A 17,042-nucleotide genomic window follows, 5' to 3' on the forward strand; every position below is an offset into this window, starting at 1 on the left:
TAGGTATTTTTTTCTACAGATTTCTGAATCATGAGCTACCATCGATCACATTTTCACCATCTAACCTGATGATTCATAGTACCACCAGATTTGCGTTGAATAACAATTTTCTTTTACCAAGAATCCGCACTAACTATGGTAAACAGACTGTAGAATCCACTTCCATATCAATATGGAACACTCTTCCTTTCATAATGAAAAACGCGAAATCTTTATCACAATTTAAAAGAGAACTAAAATGCATTTATTATTGACAGATTAACGATATGGATTACTGTATTCGGTCTTTGTTCGCATTTTTTTTCTTTTGTTGTTGTAAATAAACTGTTGGTATTTTCTTCCCGCGCAATTTTTCCTGCCACCATGAGATATGCTAAATGTTGCTATTATTTATAATCAGTTCCGTATTTTATTCTGTAACCGTTATTTTCTTGTTGCTTGTATAGTTACTTATTATATGCTACTGTTGCTTTCAGATGTTAACTATAATAACGGTTCTTGTACAGGAGGTCCCGATACCCTCTTTGACTATGGAACCACCTTCTGCATACTAAATACTTGTAATGTGACCCAACTTCTAATAATAAATACTACTTCTGATTCTGATTCTGTAATAACAATGGCCCATATATAAATTTTAATTAGATACTAAGAAAATCTGTCAATTCACTAAATGTGAAACATGCAAAGTCACTTCGGTGTGCCGGCACATTGATTCCACCATTTGAATTTTTCGACATGGTATAGTGAGGGATAGATATCAAAAGCCTTTGACGCGCTGTAAAGCTGCGGTGACTGTAGTGGGAGTTGCATTGCCGTAGTGGCATTCTCAATGTGATAGCTGCACGTGTTGCAGTCTTCCACAGCCAAGCTAAAGTATAATTTGGTAGCATAGCGTGGTAGCATAGCGTCTGCTCTTCTTTCGCTTTTTTTTTTTTTTTTTTTTTTTTGCAGCAGCAGCAGCAGCTGTACGTGGCACCAGCGGTGGTGCATTGAGGCTTTCTTAACACAACTTAGTATTACATAACGATCACTCCTTCAACGGGGCCCTGCTACATCTCTGGCTGCTCAGCCGTTTATTCTTTCGATTGAGTTCCTCCTCTCCTTTCCTACCTTCACCAAAGACACGTTATATTTTACTCTCTGCAGGGTATGTGGCATCCACATTTCTGGAGCAATCGTGCGCACCTATGTTGTGTCTTCTACTTTTTCTTTCTTTCTTTTCTTCTCGCCAATCCATCTGCCAACATATTGCGCTCTCAAGTTCAAATAAACGTGACAATAGCGGCTCGAAACTTCCATAACGCGCTTGTGACGCAAAAGGAGCGTTGAGAGTTTACCAAGGGCTAAAACGCCATAGAATGGAGCCCAGCAGGGGAGCTTCAAGGCTCCTTTAACGCGGCTCTAAGCGGCTGAGTGTGGGCGTACTTGCAGCTGGCTAAGCTCGCCGCCTACTTCCTTTTCCTATGCAAATGAAGCGCTCTGGAATGCCGCCTTGTGAAACGCACGCGACTAATGTTAGCTCATTTTATCCAATTCTTGCCGTCGAGAAGGAGAAGAATGGAAAGCGAGTAACTTTGTTTCGCGCCAGCCGAGCCCACATTTCACGAACCATTCGAGCGCCGCGCGCTAACCTTTTTCCGCGCGGCCCTCTTATCCCACGTTTCCAGTCAGTGCTCACTAAACGCGAGTACGGGCCGCTTCTTTGTTCACAGCACTCTGTAACCCGGCGCCGGTGTCGCTCATTCGAATGCGTGGCCGCTTTCCGAAGAGGCTCTACTCTACCGTATGTTTTTTTTTCTATTTCTATGGAATGCACCTTTGTGAGCCTGGCGCCACAATGGTAAATTCTTCCTGCCAATAAGTAGAATTTATTCGAATGCGGGACAGGAAAAAAAGTCCGCCTGCACTCCACCCTGTGAAATTGGATCTACAGAGAAGACGTTATAGACAAGCACACAAGCGACGTACGTCACGCGCGCACGCACGTGTGCGAAAGCGCAGCATACTTGCTCGTTCTTCTAGGGCCTCCGCCCAGCGCAAACGCCTTATTGCACTAATCCGATTTTTTCAGTATACATTGCGTCGCAGAATTCCTAAAGTACGACTTACACACAAGCTGCAGACAAGATAGCTTCGGATTGTAATTCGAATATACCACAACAACGGCATCGTCACGCGACAATATCGCCTGATGATTTAATCTGATTATGCCATCACGTCAAATGCGACGTCGCGCGGTGACGTCTTAGTCAAGTGATGATGTCACCTGATCACGTCATGTGACGCCTCTTGGAGAAGCAGCACACCGCACTTCCCGCTTATTTTCAGTATCCGGGATCGGCTCACATTTTCATGTGAGCACCGCGCACGTGGACACGAAAAACCCCGACGGAGTAGAGGCTCTTCGCTGTAAAACAAGACATACACGCGTGCGCGCGCGCGCACGCTCGGTGACAGTTTGTTATAGAAAGCGGCAAGACGCCATATGAGGCTGTTGTTTTCTCTGCGCTGGCCACACTAGTCTGCTTCCCGAGGAGCCTCATGAAACCATGCGAAAAGGCTTTAGCTGCGCTACATTTAGAAATTACTTTTCGCGCTGATTTTATTTTATCTTTGGTTTAGAGGAGGTAGATATTTTACTAATTTACTCCCTTATAGGTATATAGAACGCTGGACAAGGAAGGATATATATATATATATATATATATATAGTCTGGACATACTCAGGGAAAACTCAGGGGAAATTAGCTGTAATTTTATTAAAGGGAACGTAAGTCGCGGTAATGCTTGCTCGAGTAACAGAGAGGGAACGTAACGCAGTGTCTTTGACGCCATGTCGTCTGATGGAGGAGTTGCCAGTGTGCATACAGTCAACGACCGACTTTCCGGGCGCCCGATCATTCGCACGGCTTCGCGGCACTACCACGTACCCCATAGAGTCGGTGTATAAGAACGTCTGAAATTTCGGACGCAAGAATCCTTCGCCGTCCGATTTGCCGTACTTTTTGCCGTGACCGCAGGTCCGAAGCGGCATTAAGCAAAGCCACCACCGCCGCCGTTTTGATTACCTCGCCACCTCGAAACGGCGCTCTCGCACGCAGATCCGCTGGCAGCCGTAGCCACCACCGCGGCAAACGCAAACTTCTTGCCGTTCAGCCCCATGTTTTTCATTGAAAGAATTCGCCGCTGTCAGCAATGACACCGATTCCGCCTTTGTGGTCCTCGCGATTGGCTTCGAACTTCGGAAAGCACGGTGCGTTGCATAATGCCGGTTCCCCAAAGTCAGCTTCGCCTGAATGTAGCATTGTTACGCGGGAAAGTATAACAAGCGTGGGAAGGGGCAATTGCCACGGGACGCAGTATGTATTCCTTAATTATGCATGCGTGTACTCGCCATCTCGTGTCACAGTGCGAGCACCGATATGCCTAATATGTGTACTGGCAGGCCTCTTCGGATGTGCCTGTTGTGATTTGGGCCCTTAAGGGCAGTAAAAGAGATGCATTCACTTTTTCGAGCTGCCCGATTTTTCGGACATTTTCGCGGCCCCTAGGGAGTCCGAAAAATCGGACGTTGACTGTACAACTGACCAAGAGGATGATTCAAATGGTCTGTGGGGCCAACGCGCGGCGGAACAAGGATGAGAATCAAAGTACGGTCGCATTGAGGAATGATAGGGAAAGGAACTGTGAAGGAGCTTGAGCTCAAAAAGTAAACTATTGGCTTACGCCGAGATGCAGGTGACCCTTATCCAAACCAAAATACACTGTTTAAAGCCGTGAAATGCAACACTGAGGTGTTGTGCGTGGGCTGAATATCAGGACAGTTGAGGTTGACTTACCAGCTGTTGAGAGAGAATGTCACTTGTGACAAAGTTCAGGCCTCATACCAATGAGCTTGCTATCAGTTGACAGAAATAGCTCAATAGCCCATCAGTCACAGCATCCACATTTGTGGACGGGACCTATTTTTTCCATTTCTGAGCAGGGATAGCAAGGAATAGAAGACAAACATTAAGCATAGGGTAAATTAAACATTCTGATAACCTAAATTACTTTCATTTTACTTCTGAGGGATATGTATCGTTACAGATTACCGCTTTGGTGAAGGCATTACGTGTTTTACGTGACGTTTGACATGGGACATGTAGGTAGCAACCTAGGAATATTTTTTTTTTCTTTATTGAAATGCTTGAGGCCAATGAATGACTTTTGCATGTACTTCGAGGGGGGAATTTAATGCATTTTATGAAGAAACGTAGCACGACTGACTTTACAATATTTAAATATTTGGTTACTCTATAATTATGATGTCTGATCACAAAATGCTGAAAGAGTCATTATACCGTCCTGATTTACTTTCAGTGGAGTCTCAAGCGCCATCTGTGTTTCACACACGTAACGGCAGTCGATCATAATTCGTGACTGAAGAGGATGTTCGAAAATATTTGTTTCTGTGTGCATCTCCTTTTTATTCGTATTTGAAAATGTCCGACTTGATTTGCAATGGATTTTGCCATTTCTTTTCAAGATATCTTATTCAATGTGCATTTTGCTAATCCCTCCCTTCTGATTTCTTTTTGAATAAAATAAACACTACTCCTTGCTATTGAAACTAGATTAAGTTGTTTTCTTTGATTTTTAGCATGCTTACTAGGAAGTGACAGCATCGAGCGACGTGCTGTCGGGCGGTCGTGCAATAAAACAAAGTTCTGTGTCACTCAGGGAATTTCGCAGAGACTGTTTCACCTCTAATAGAAAACCTGGAAACCTCAGGGAATTTGGAAATGTCAACTTGGTAGACACCCAGATATATATATATATATATATATATATATATATATATATATATATATATATATATATATATATATATATATATATATATATATATATATATATATTGTAGCGAAAAGAAATTCCAGGTTGGGGAAAACCGCAGCACGTCCACCAGAATCTAATATAAATACGGCACAAGAGGGCAGCAGGCAGCGCGTCACAACCAGAGCAGCTGAGGCAGTCTCGAGCTCGCGCCTCCCGGACGACTGGCGATGTGGCTGCAGCGCCGGGCGCCGGGCGTTCCTTTTCACTACAATATCTATATATATATATATATATATATATATAGTATGTGCGTGTGTGTGCAATAGGCTGATAATGATGATTATGATGATGGCGATATAACGACGCAAGAGTACGTCATAAGCAATTTTCTAAATTTTTGACATGATATTCAGCGGTAATTTGTTCTGAGAGACTGTTCCCAAATTCTATGATGCCAACGAAAAATTATTTGTGTAAATGGGGCTGCGAGGTCTGTGCTACAAGAGGATCGGAGTTCCAGAGAGGAGTTAGTGGCGCTAACTGCAGTGCGACGTGATGAACCTGAGACAGACATGCCAAAGACCAGAGGCAGTGCTGCAACTCATTTACCGTTCGTGTTTAGTCGCAATTTGAAAGAAATGCTCACCCCCCCCCCCCCCACTCCCCCCTTTCCGTGATGGAAGCGAACGACCTGGGGAAAGAAAGAAACACGTATTCAAGACCCGGGTCGACGCGACAGTAGCTTGACAGCGGCGCCGACCCTACAAACCCTGAGTGCTGCGCTGGTGGGCGCAAGGCAGGAACCAAAATGCATTTCATGGCGAAACTCTTCCCGCGCCGCTCCAGTGCGTGCACTCTAGCCTGCAAGCCGCAGCAGCAACGCCTGACGATGGCTCTGCTCGTGTTGCTTTGTGCCTCGCCGGCGCGGTAACTGCGTTGCTGGGCGTGCATGTATTTACTGTCCGGCTTTCCGGAAATCGTGCCTCGCGCGTTCTGGGCCTCGTAATCCCCGTGCGCGGGACGCAGGAAGGTATGCGGCGTCCTCTCGACGGCCGTTGCCCAAGTGCGGGGTCGGCACGCACGCATGCGGCACAAGAAGAGCCGCTCGCCGTGGCGCTCTCCGCCCGTCTTGCATCGAGAAAGCGTCGTCGCGAATCTAGCGTGCGGTTCCCCCGCGCCAAAGGAATGCCTCGTGCAAGCATCGGCGTGGGACAGCCTTCTAAACGACCCGGCTGCCTCCTCGCGCTGCTCCTCATGTTTTGAAGCCACTCAGCGCTGCCCGCTGTTCAGATTCTCAGTTCGATTGTTCGCCCATGTTCTTAGAAAACCGCGTCGCTGAGAAAAATAGGCTGAAATCGTACCCACAGTTGAAGTTTTCACTTCATCGTTTGAATCTCGCACTAGTGGTAAGCTATCTGGCCAGCCGACCACCCTTTAAAATTATTTTCCTATCCCATTTACTCGTATTTCCCGACATGCGTCCTCGGTGTCATGCTTTAAACCTGCTCGTAATGCAGCGTTTCTTGTTGCTAACGCTGCTCCTTTACGTCGTTTTTCATTCCTCGAGTAAACTTGTATTATATACATTTGAAAAATTGCCGTGACCGGCCTTGATCTTGCCATGGGCTTCAGTGCACTTGGAGTAAGTCACCTTGAACATCACTCGAAAAATAATCCTCACTTTCCTCTGGTTAAAATAATATGCAGGCATTCGTAAGCTTTTGCTGGTTTCTTATACGAAGTACCCAAAGGATTCAATAACTGCCTTAGTGCATTCTGTTGACTTTCCTCAATGTGACGTTTTTCAGTGTTTCTAATGCTGGGAAAAGCTCGAGTGTTGTTGTTGATAGGCGCTCATATTTAACCGAGAGCTCATCAAGTAGATCCATGGAATCAGAGAGCTATACTCATAATTTAACACTGCGCCTTCATCTAAGAGTGCAGTTTTTAATAACTGAGGCATAGTAACGTATAAAATGAGACCTGCTAGCTATTGGCGTTCAGCGCAATCCAGCCCGACATAATTGTATTTAAATATTTATTGCAGCTATATCCGTTGTGATCTCCTAACTAGCTTGTATATGTATGCGATTGTGTGTATCAACAATTTGAGCTGGTTTTCGTAATATGAAACAGTAGCGGTTCCGCAAAGAAAACAAGCCGCAATACATGTATGTTCCCACATGTTTGTAAAATGCGTATACAGTAGAGAACTACAGCTGATGACGAGTAATATACTTTCTCGTACCCCTAAGGCGTCTGTAACATTCGATCACCCCAAAGTCATTATGTGGCATGCTTAAAGTTGGTGCGTTGTACTTGCTGTTAAGTGAAGGTACGTGATTTATGGCGAATGCGCATGGGGTCGGACGCGTGAGCTTCTGCTCCGCGTCGCGCGACGTATTTGCTATACGCCTGTCTCTGGCAGGCAGTGTGATTGTGAAGTGTTTAAAATATTGATATACGAGAAAGTCTAAATGAACGAGCTGGGGGCATGTGTCCCCAGTTCGTTTCAAAGGGAACGCTCACGTCATCACCACGCCTGTTTCGCGTGCCCTGCAAGGTGCTCAACGTGTACGCATGAGGGCACTTCAGCTATCGTTGTCGATGTGAATAAACTTCCGTAAATTTTTCTTTTTTAAGACTTGACGGTTATTTTTACTCTAAAAGGAAAGCCTCGCAAATAGAAATTCCTTTTGAAGCAACTGCTTGCCGATGTTCAGCAATGCGTATGATTTAGTTTTGCTTACTCATATGGAAATCAGGTGCTCTCTGCCTCTTTTTACAGTGAGAAGCGGTTTAGGCCGCATGACCAGCTTTTTCTCAAAACACACGGAGCGTGGCTATGGGCATGATATCAGCCCTGTGCTCAAAAAATATCGCGCATCGGCAAGGATTCGAACCTATGCCAACAGTTTATCGCGCAGTCGTAAGAGAGAGAGAGAGAGAGAGAACAAAGATAGGAAAGGCAGGGAGGTCAACCAGAACAGCATCCGGTTTGCTACCCTACACTGGGGGTGGGGGAAAGGGGAATAGAAAGAGGAAGAAAGGAAGAGAGTAAGCACTGAGTACGTGTAGGAGGGACACCATACACAAGGACACTATAAACGGTCTCTTAAACCGGTGCACTTCAAGTACTGCACTAGTGCACGAATCGCTTTTCGAGCCAGTGACTGGTGTGGTCACGGTCCGAGTATCTTTGACTCGGTGAACGGTCTCGAGTCTAGTCGGTGTAAAGTTGCCCGCAGAGAGAGGCGTTGGACATCGTAGCGAGGGCAGGTACACAATAGGTGCTCGATGGTTTCCTCGCACCCACAGGAGTCGCACATCGGGCTCTCGGCCATTCCCATACGGTAGGAGTATGCGTTCGTGAACGCCACTCCCAGCCACAAGCGGTACAGTAATGTTGTTTCGCCTCGGGAAAGGCTAGATGGTAGTTGTAGCCGTAGCGTGGGGTCCAGTTTCCGTAATCTGCGATTGAACGCACTTGAAATCCAGAGATCTTGTGACTTATTGCGTGCAACTAGGCGAAGTTCCCTGGCAGCGTCCGACCTCGCTAAAGGTGTTGGACACGTCTTGGTATCTTCGTGGGCACACCGGGCAGCCTTGTCAGCTAGGTTGTTGCCGACGATGCCACAGTGAGCAGGAATCCATTGAAATATAATGTGGTGTCCTCTTTCCAGAGCTTGGTGGTGCACTTCCCTGATGTCAGATATCATCTGCTCGTAAGTTCTGTGATGTAACGCAGATTTTATACTGTGAAGAGCTGCCTTAGAATCACAAAATACGACCCACTTCTCTGTTGGCTGTTCGGTGATATACGTCATAGCGGCATGGAGAGCTGCAGGTTCTGCCGACGTAGATGTAGTCATGTGTGAAAATTTTAATATAACTGTAACCTGCCTAGCTGGAACGACGAAAGCGGCAGTTAAGCTGGTAGGTGAGGTCGAACCATCGGTATATATATGAATGTGGCCATGATACGTCTGGTGCAGTAATAGGAGCGTAAGTTGTTTAAGAGCCGGCGCTGGATGATTGGACTTTTTTGTAATTCCAGGAATAGCAAAATTCACTTGAGGCTGTCACAGGCACCATAGGGGAGACGAAGGCTTCGCCGCCGGTGTAAAAGATGTCGGTATGCACCCTTGCGCAGTTGTAAGGCGCCCTACTAATTAGTAGAGCTGCTCCAACAGCACCATTAAAATCGGAGCGGCCCATCCGTTGCGCCACACCGGAGATTTTAGACCGCTATTCCTGCAACTATGAGGGTATATCGTCATGCTACACGTCACACGGCCGAGGCGCTGCGTTTTCAATGGTATCAGTGACCACGAAACTTTATTTTACATCGGCGGTTACCAATAAAGCCGATTGAAGAGAGAGAGGGGGGGAAAGGCAAAGGAAAGACAGGGGATGTGAACCAGAGATTATCTCCGGTTGGCTACCCTGTACTGGGGGAGGCGCAAAGGGATGTGATAGGTGAAAGAGAGAAAAATAATTTTAAAGAAACCATACACACACACATACACACGATACAGAACTGTTTCTGTGGGCACTGTCACGCAATCTGCGAAGGCGTTCCTAGGGTTACGCAGTGTCACCGTCCAATCCTACGTCACATAGTGTGCAGTCACAATTTGACACAAAGTCCCGTGTCTTTTAAGTAACGCAGCAGCGCCTTCATAGCGGATCGCGTTGATGTTCGCGTAGGCCAATTTCCAAGGATGTTGTTTTTCGTTAGTGGGCGTTTGTCCAGTTGGTCTATAGGTGGCTGAAAGGGCTGCTCTTTGCGGGTTGAAACGAAGGCACTCAGAAAGAAGGTGTGCGATTCTTTCGTTGCACCCGTAGAAGTCACAAAGCGAGCTCTCGGCCGTTCCGATAACAAAGGAGTACGCATTTGAAAATTCTACTCCAAGCCATAGACGGACTAGAAGGGTGCAGTTACATCGTGGAAGGTCGGGCGGAATAAGGAGCTGTAAATTATGGTCCAGGGTATGAAGGTGTGCACTTGTGAATTCGGATGAATTCCATTGAGCTAATTTTAATTCACGCGCAAGTTCGGAAAGTTTTTTCACTGCGTCGGCTCTCAAAAGAGGAATGGCCACGCAGTTGACGCCATCATTGGCGAATTGGGCAGCTGCGTCCGCTGGATCATTGCCATGTATGCCACAGTGATTAGGCAACCACTGATATATTATATCGTGTCCTTCGTCAACTATGTGATGGTGGACTTCTCTGATCTCTGCGACGAGCTGCTTATGTGATCCACAGCGCAGTGCTGAGAGTACACTCTGTATGGCTGCCTTGGAATCACATAAGATTGACCATGCATGGAGTGGTTCCTCCTAAATAAAATGAAGAGCTGCACGTAGGATTACCAGTTCAGCAGCTGTCGCTAATAATGCATGTGACGTTTTTAGCTGTATTTTGACTGATCTTCCTGGTATCACCACAGCGGCAGCTGATCTTGTAGGTGGGACCAAGCCATCGATGTAAACATGTACTATCGTGAGAAACATGAGCGGGAACACAGGAGCGCGTGTCAGATAGCCTCGAACCCTACTATGGGCGATATGCGGCGGCCGCCGTCGGAAACAAAGCAGAAAGGAGGACGCTGTTCTAGTAACTGTCGGCACTCCCACCGTGCGTCTCTTTATACAAAGTGCGGAACTTCGCATCGTCAGCGCACGTTGATAAAGCTCTTTGATATTGCGGTTACCGATAACTATGTGCACCGAAGCGTGGCCAATAGCAGCATTGTTTTGAAGCGTAAACATTCGAGAGCTACTTCCCTGGGAAATTTGTCCGTCTGTTTAGAAAGCGTGACACGATGCGCTCCATAAGATATACATGAAGTCCTATGGGGGTACATGTGAAAATACCTTACGCTAATTGCAGAAACGGGCGCTTAAGAGCTGCGCTCTAAACAAAAAAAAAGAAAGCATGACTGGAAAAAGAAATGAGTCGCTGGAAGTCACTGCGCACGTAACCGTCTTATCGGCTGCCAGTGAAATGCCGTAAGCTGCCGTTTTCGACAAACGCAGGCGCGATGGGAGTGCCAACAGTCAGCTGAAGAGCGTCCCCCTTTCCCCTCTGTTTTCGACAGCGCCATCCGCGTATCGCTCCAAAACTCGGTTACGAGGCTATTTGCCACGCGTTCGCGTGTTCCCGCTCATATTGCTCACGATAGTACGTGGCCTTTTACATGCACCTCATGTAAAAGTCCTAATGTGGCCTGCTTCAGGGCAAACGACGTCATGTGAGCTTTGTTCGTGATTCCTGGGATGGTGAGGCGTATTTCAGGTTTTTGCAGCCACCATAAAGGTGAGGATGGTCTTGCTGCAGGCATGTAGTTCGATGGGAACGAGGTGCGATTGGCAACAATTATACGACTGAAAGTTGTGTGTGGTCTTTCTGCAGGTAACGCAGCAAGATGGTGAGAAGTTAGTCGGGCAACGTGCCGAATATGCGCCCTGCGAGCGTCGGTGGCTATGTACGTTGATATTGGGTGACCTTGAGCTATGGCAGTCGTTGCCGCTGTAGACGGACACTTCGGAAGACCGAGACACGTCCTTAGGGCTTGGGCTTGCCGTCCCTGGAGTACACGCAGGTTTGTTTTGCAGGTGTTACCAAGCATAGGAAGGCTGTATCTTGCGAAACCGAGGAACAAGGCGTTATAAAGCTGCAGCATTGACCGCACCGACGTGCCCCATGATTTACCGCCGAGAAATTTGAGGAGATCTATTATTGTCACTAACCTCCTCTTTAGGTATGAAGCGTGCGGGCTCCTTGATAGGTCGCTATCGATAATTACTCCCAAAAAGCGGTGTTTCCGTTCGTTTGCGGAGAAGAGCCGACCAGTGCGGACGGCTGAATATCGGCTCCCGCTTTGTTAAATGTTTTTGGCAGGTTCTTTTGGCTGCCACGTTACACAATTGCAGTATTCGACGCGGTTGGTCGCAAGGAACCGGAGGACACCGAACTTTCACCGGTGGGTGCTTTTGTGACTTTTCTCCGAGCTGTTTTCTGGTGGACCACGCTGGCGCACCGCTAAACCTAACGCGCTCAGCCTAACGGCAGAGCGGTGGCCGCTCGGCGAGACGCTCGCTCGAGACGCTCGGCGAGTGGCGGCGAGACGCGGTGCTATGGCCTCCAATCCAAGCGTGGTGATTGTTGAAGGCATGGATATTAGTCCGGAGGACGCGGAGTGCTCAGGCTGGGTAACAGCGCTGGGCAAAAAGAAGAAGACCGGGCCGGGCGAGCCGAGGATGCTGGGGCCCGAAGCGAAGAAGAAAGGCGAGAAACGCGGCAGCCGCACTACCGCACCTCGGAGCGCGTTCAAGCGTATCGTGGACGCCTCGAGGCTCCCCAGATTACCGAGGGAGCAATTCAAGATCATCCTCCGGCCTCGAGGGGGGCTGGACCTAAAAAAGTCGGATTTGATACACCTCGCCCGGGCGCTGGCCATGGCGGCGGTCGTGGCGCCGACGCAAGTGCGGGATGACACGGTGTGCCACAATGGCATCCACACACATCCTAGTTATTTCCACGCCGCATGTAGCGAATGCGCGCGCCTACGCCAAGGTCCAGAGGATCCACACGAAGGAGGGGCCCTTCGACGTGGCAGCATACGTGGCGGCATCGGATGACAACTGCAAGGGAGTGGTGCGGGGGGGGGGTGGGCCCCGAGATCAGCGACGCCGATCTAAAGGCGCACATGTCAACCACCGAAACCCCGAGGCATTAGAAGAACGAAGAATCAAGAAGACCCCCACGATCGTTGTGCTCTTTGAAGGACAAAGGGTGCCGAATCACGTGGTCTGCAGGACGGTCATGTTGCCTTGCGCCCTGTATCGCAGGCAAGTAGACGTTTGCTACACGTGTGGAGAGCTCGGCCATAGAGCAGACGTCTGCCCTAACGGCGAGGACAAAAGGAAATGCGGCGGTTGTGGTATGGTTTCCCCACCAGAAGATCATCAGTGCGACCCAAAGTGCGCCATCTGTGGAGGCGCGCACCCGACGGCCGACCGCAGGTGTAGCCAGCGCTTCCAGGTGCCGTACATCGTGCGTCGGAGGCAGCGGCGCCGGCTGCGCGCCCGGGAGGCGCAAGTGGCTGCAGGATCACGTGATGCTAGCGTGGCAGGCGCGGTCCCTTCCTGGGGCCTGTCGGCAACGAGAGGGCGCTGCCGATCTAGGGAGCACGCCGACAGCAGAGCGCGCTCCCGATCCAGCGGGCGCCCCGTCAGCAGAGCGCGCTCCCGTTCTAGGGGACGCTCGCGCTCCAGTGTTCGCATCCAGGAGGGGCCTACCTGGGTGAACAAGGTCACGGAGACGACGACTGGAAAGAAGGTAACGCATGGTACACTGCCAGAGAAGATGGAGGATCCGCGTCTTGCGGCTTTAAAGCAGGAGAACGCGCAGCTCAAGGCGGAAATGCGTAAGTTGAGGGCAGACCTCGAATTGATTCGTAAAGCACAGAACGGTCATGGCAGCACGTCGCCCGCACCAGCACTAAAACCAGTGCTGGGTCAGGCAAAGCGTAAGGCGCCCCCTCCCGAGTCGACCGAGGCTGTGGTGGAGCTGATGGAGGAGGCGTCCGTATCGGCTTCCATGCCCGCCGCGACCATCGCGAAAGGATCGCTTGCGGAACTCCTCGATCGATTAGCGGAGGCGATTAAGACACAGTCCGGAGCTATCGAGCAGCAATCCGAGACCATCAAGAAACAGTCTGAGGCCATTGCTACCCTCAACCGCAGAATGGGGATAATGGAGGCTAAACTTGTTGACGTAAGCAGACTGAAGGTGACCGGTAAGGTTAAGAAAGCATATCAGGATTCCGAGGCGTCGGGCAAGTGCACCGCGCTCAAGGGGATTCTAACTAAATAGAGACACAATGGCGGACAACACAGGCAAATTATTTGTGTGGCAATGGAACTGCGCCAGCTTCAAGAGGCGCAAGGCATCGCTACAACAGTTTGTGAAAGCACAAGCGGACAAACCGCATGTCCTGCTCCTCCTACAGGCGACCCTTTGTGAGGAGGCGACCTTCTCGGATTACCGCGTTGTCTCGACGAGAGGAGACGGTAGGAGAGGGGTAATCACTATGGTTAAGAAGGCAATTTCCTTCCAGGAGCACGAGATCACAATAGGTAGAGCTGATGCTAGCACTAGATTGGAGGCGCAGCTGGTTGAGATAATCCCTAGTGGCAGGATCAAACAGAACATATTCGTCCTCAATGTGTACAGCCCTCCGACAGATCAGAGGCGGAGTTTTCGCGGACTCCTAGGCAGGGCAGTCGCCATAGCGGGTGACAGCCCTCCGATAGTGGCAGGGGACATCAATGCCCCGCACATGGCCTGGGGTATAATAAACAAACGGCGAAGGGAGTGAACTTAGTGAGCACGGCAGAAGACTGCGCTTTGACCCTAGTGGCGGACCCCCGCTTTCCCACGAGGATAGGCACCTCGGTCTCGAGGGACACGATGCCAGATCTGGCTTTTGTTGGAAACACTGACGCAGCCTGGACTAACTTGCAAGAAAATTTAGGGAGCGACCATCACATTGTGGCGTTATCAATCAGGATGAAAGCGGCCCCGCTTAGGATATTGAAGTACGTTGATTGGGATCTCTTCCGAAAGATACGGGACGAAGATGAGTCGGAGTACGGTGCACTAGAGGATCTACTCGCGCAGGTCAAGAGAGACGTTGAAAGGGCCACCAAGGAAATATCCACGGACCTTAAGACCCCCAGGATGGACGCGCGCCTGGCGCATCTCCTGAAGGCCCAGAGGTCTACCCCACGCACGGAAAAGGCCACGAACAAGCAATCCATCTGGCCCCCAACTTCTAGCAGCACATCAAGGTAGCCCCTATCCTCAGAAGCAGGCACCCGGAACATCATGCCGGTCGTCGCCAAGCTCGCGCAAAGACTCTACCGACAAAATATGGCAGTCTCCCCACCACACTATACACAGATGCCGCGCAGTACCCCAAAAAGCAGCCACGACGGCCAGCGTTGTCGACCATAACCTTCAAGAGGTGGTCTCGATGACGGTCCGCACTTCCAGTGCCCTCGTAGCGGCGGAGACAGCCATCGCCTTGGCCATCACCTCTAGTCTGACCAACGAGTACGTCACAATTATTACTAACTCCCAGGCAGCTTGCCGAAGCTACGCGAGAGGCAGAATATCTTCAATCGCCACCGACTCATCAAACAAGCCTCCCAATTCCCGGACGTTGAAATACTACGGACTCCACGACACGAGTCCCTCCGTGGAAATCGGCGTGCGCGCGCTGTAGCCCGAGCTCATGCCTTCCGGGCGCCACAAGAGGGGGATACGGCCGCATCTATGGAACCCGTACCTTTACAATAGAACGCCTTACTACACCACAGATTGAACAGACAATACCCACCTCCACACAAGACCTTCTCACGTGAAGACGCCTTAACATGGCGACAATTACAAACCAATACCTACCCCCATTTAAGGAGACTGCACGCAATACACCCTACACTATGCTCATACGAATGTCCCCTTTGTAACGGCTACGCCTCCTTATATCACAAAACATGGGCGTGCCCCAACGTGAAGGCAGCCCCGCAAATACCCAACCCCACACCCGAGCAGTGGGAGGCCGTGCTGACTAGTTCGGACCCTCGTAACCAGCAACAACTGGTGGGGCGGGCCCGGGAAACAGCAAGAGCCGCAGGAGCCCTGGACTAAGGGCGCCTCCCGCACAAGCAGAAAGACACCTGCTTGCCCTTTCGTTTTTTTAAAATAAATTTTTCTCCTCCTCCTCCTCCTCTTCCTCGGGCCGGTTCCTGCCAAAGTAGTCGCTTCGCGTCGGCGTTCTGCCGACTCCACTTCCATGGCCATGGCAATGGGAGCGGCGTCTCCCAGTAACACACGGGAAAAAAAATATAATGCAGCGCGAAGGAACAGTGTTCTCTACAAGAATTCCTTCGTCGAAAAGATGCAAAGTTATGTTAGCGGTTGGCCATCATGCGATGGCTCTTTTCTACCTTTCTTTTATTTTCTCGCCTGTCAAGCTCCTTCTTTACAAGCTGCTATAACGGGTTCCCGAGACCAATGTTGTCTGTATTCCTATTAAACAATTCTCACGTGGCATAGAGGACCAAGAAACGCATGCATTTCACACGTGATGAAATTGAAACACCACAATGCTCGCTTTCAAAAACAAAAAAAAAGACGCGTTGAGCGCCTGCTAGTCACAGACAGCGTATCATCATGAAAAAGTTGCAACGGCTTCTGTTCGCGATTTCTGTTATTGACTTCGCCATTATTTATACTTTCTGGAAAGCAGCAAATAAGCACACTTAGTTCACATTCATTCAGCTACTACTCTGAAATGGTGAACCAATCACGGCACCGTTCGTCGCAAACATCCGCCTCGGATCACCTCCAAGGCATCACACAATATCGTGCTGTGAAGGAAGACGTTGCCAGTGTAGGAGAGAGTGTGGGCTACATAATATTTTGTTGTTACCCTCCCCGCACGGGCAGCGCTGCAATATATTTAGTACATATCTTTACGAGTTCGTGGACTTACGCAGTCCATTTTTTTTTTATTTCAAATTATTTAAACTTGCACAGAGAAGAGAAATCACGTCATAAGAAATATCAGAACATAATATTCGCTAAGATATTAAGTTTATTAAAGGTCTCTGCAGGTAGAGAGGTGACCCATTCTGCGTTTCAACATTCTTATTGCGCTTTTAGAGAACTTATAATGCCCGTTTTACTAAATGGTTACCCTGGCGTTGATATGGGCGAGCTTGAAATTCTTACTTAAACCGTTGCTTCTATTTCTTCCCTACTTGCAGTATCTTGTACGCGGACATCGTCAACTTCACGAGACTATCGGAACAACTCTCCGCGTCGGACCTGGTGCAGACGCTCAACGAGCTCTTTGGCCGCTTTGACCAGATTGCGCAGGTAAGTGAAGGTGATGGGCTGATTACTACATCTTGCCGCTACAACAAGCCGCATTACTGTTCCTGCACGATAAACACAGCGGAAGCTTTCACATTTACACGGATGGTTCGGTTTCTTCTGCAAGCTCACCAGGAGCGGTGGTTATTCCCGCGAAGTCCGTCACCATAAAATTCAAGATGTCGCAATTTAAATCATAGATGGCTGCAGACCTCGCCGCCCTCCGTGCTGCTCTAGAATTTGTAATTGAAGAACCGTCACAG

The 17,042-nt window shown here is 49.2% G+C and overlaps 1 protein-coding gene across 1 annotated transcript in view; it reads left to right on the top strand.

Moving 5' to 3' along the window:
- Ac76E (adenylate cyclase type 2 Ac76E) overlaps nt 1-17,042 on the top strand; it is an 875,452-nt gene that overhangs the window by 616,153 nt on the left and 242,257 nt on the right. The window contains exon 6 of the mRNA XM_050195342.3: nt 16,671-16,782. Coding sequence (XP_050051299.2) covers nt 16,671-16,782 — 112 coding nt within the window. The remainder of the gene's footprint in view (nt 1-16,670; nt 16,783-17,042) is intronic.

Source organism: Dermacentor andersoni, chromosome 1 (genome assembly GCF_023375885.2).
Source record: "Dermacentor andersoni chromosome 1, qqDerAnde1_hic_scaffold, whole genome shotgun sequence".
Taxonomy (NCBI): Eukaryota; Metazoa; Arthropoda; class Arachnida; order Ixodida; family Ixodidae; genus Dermacentor; species Dermacentor andersoni.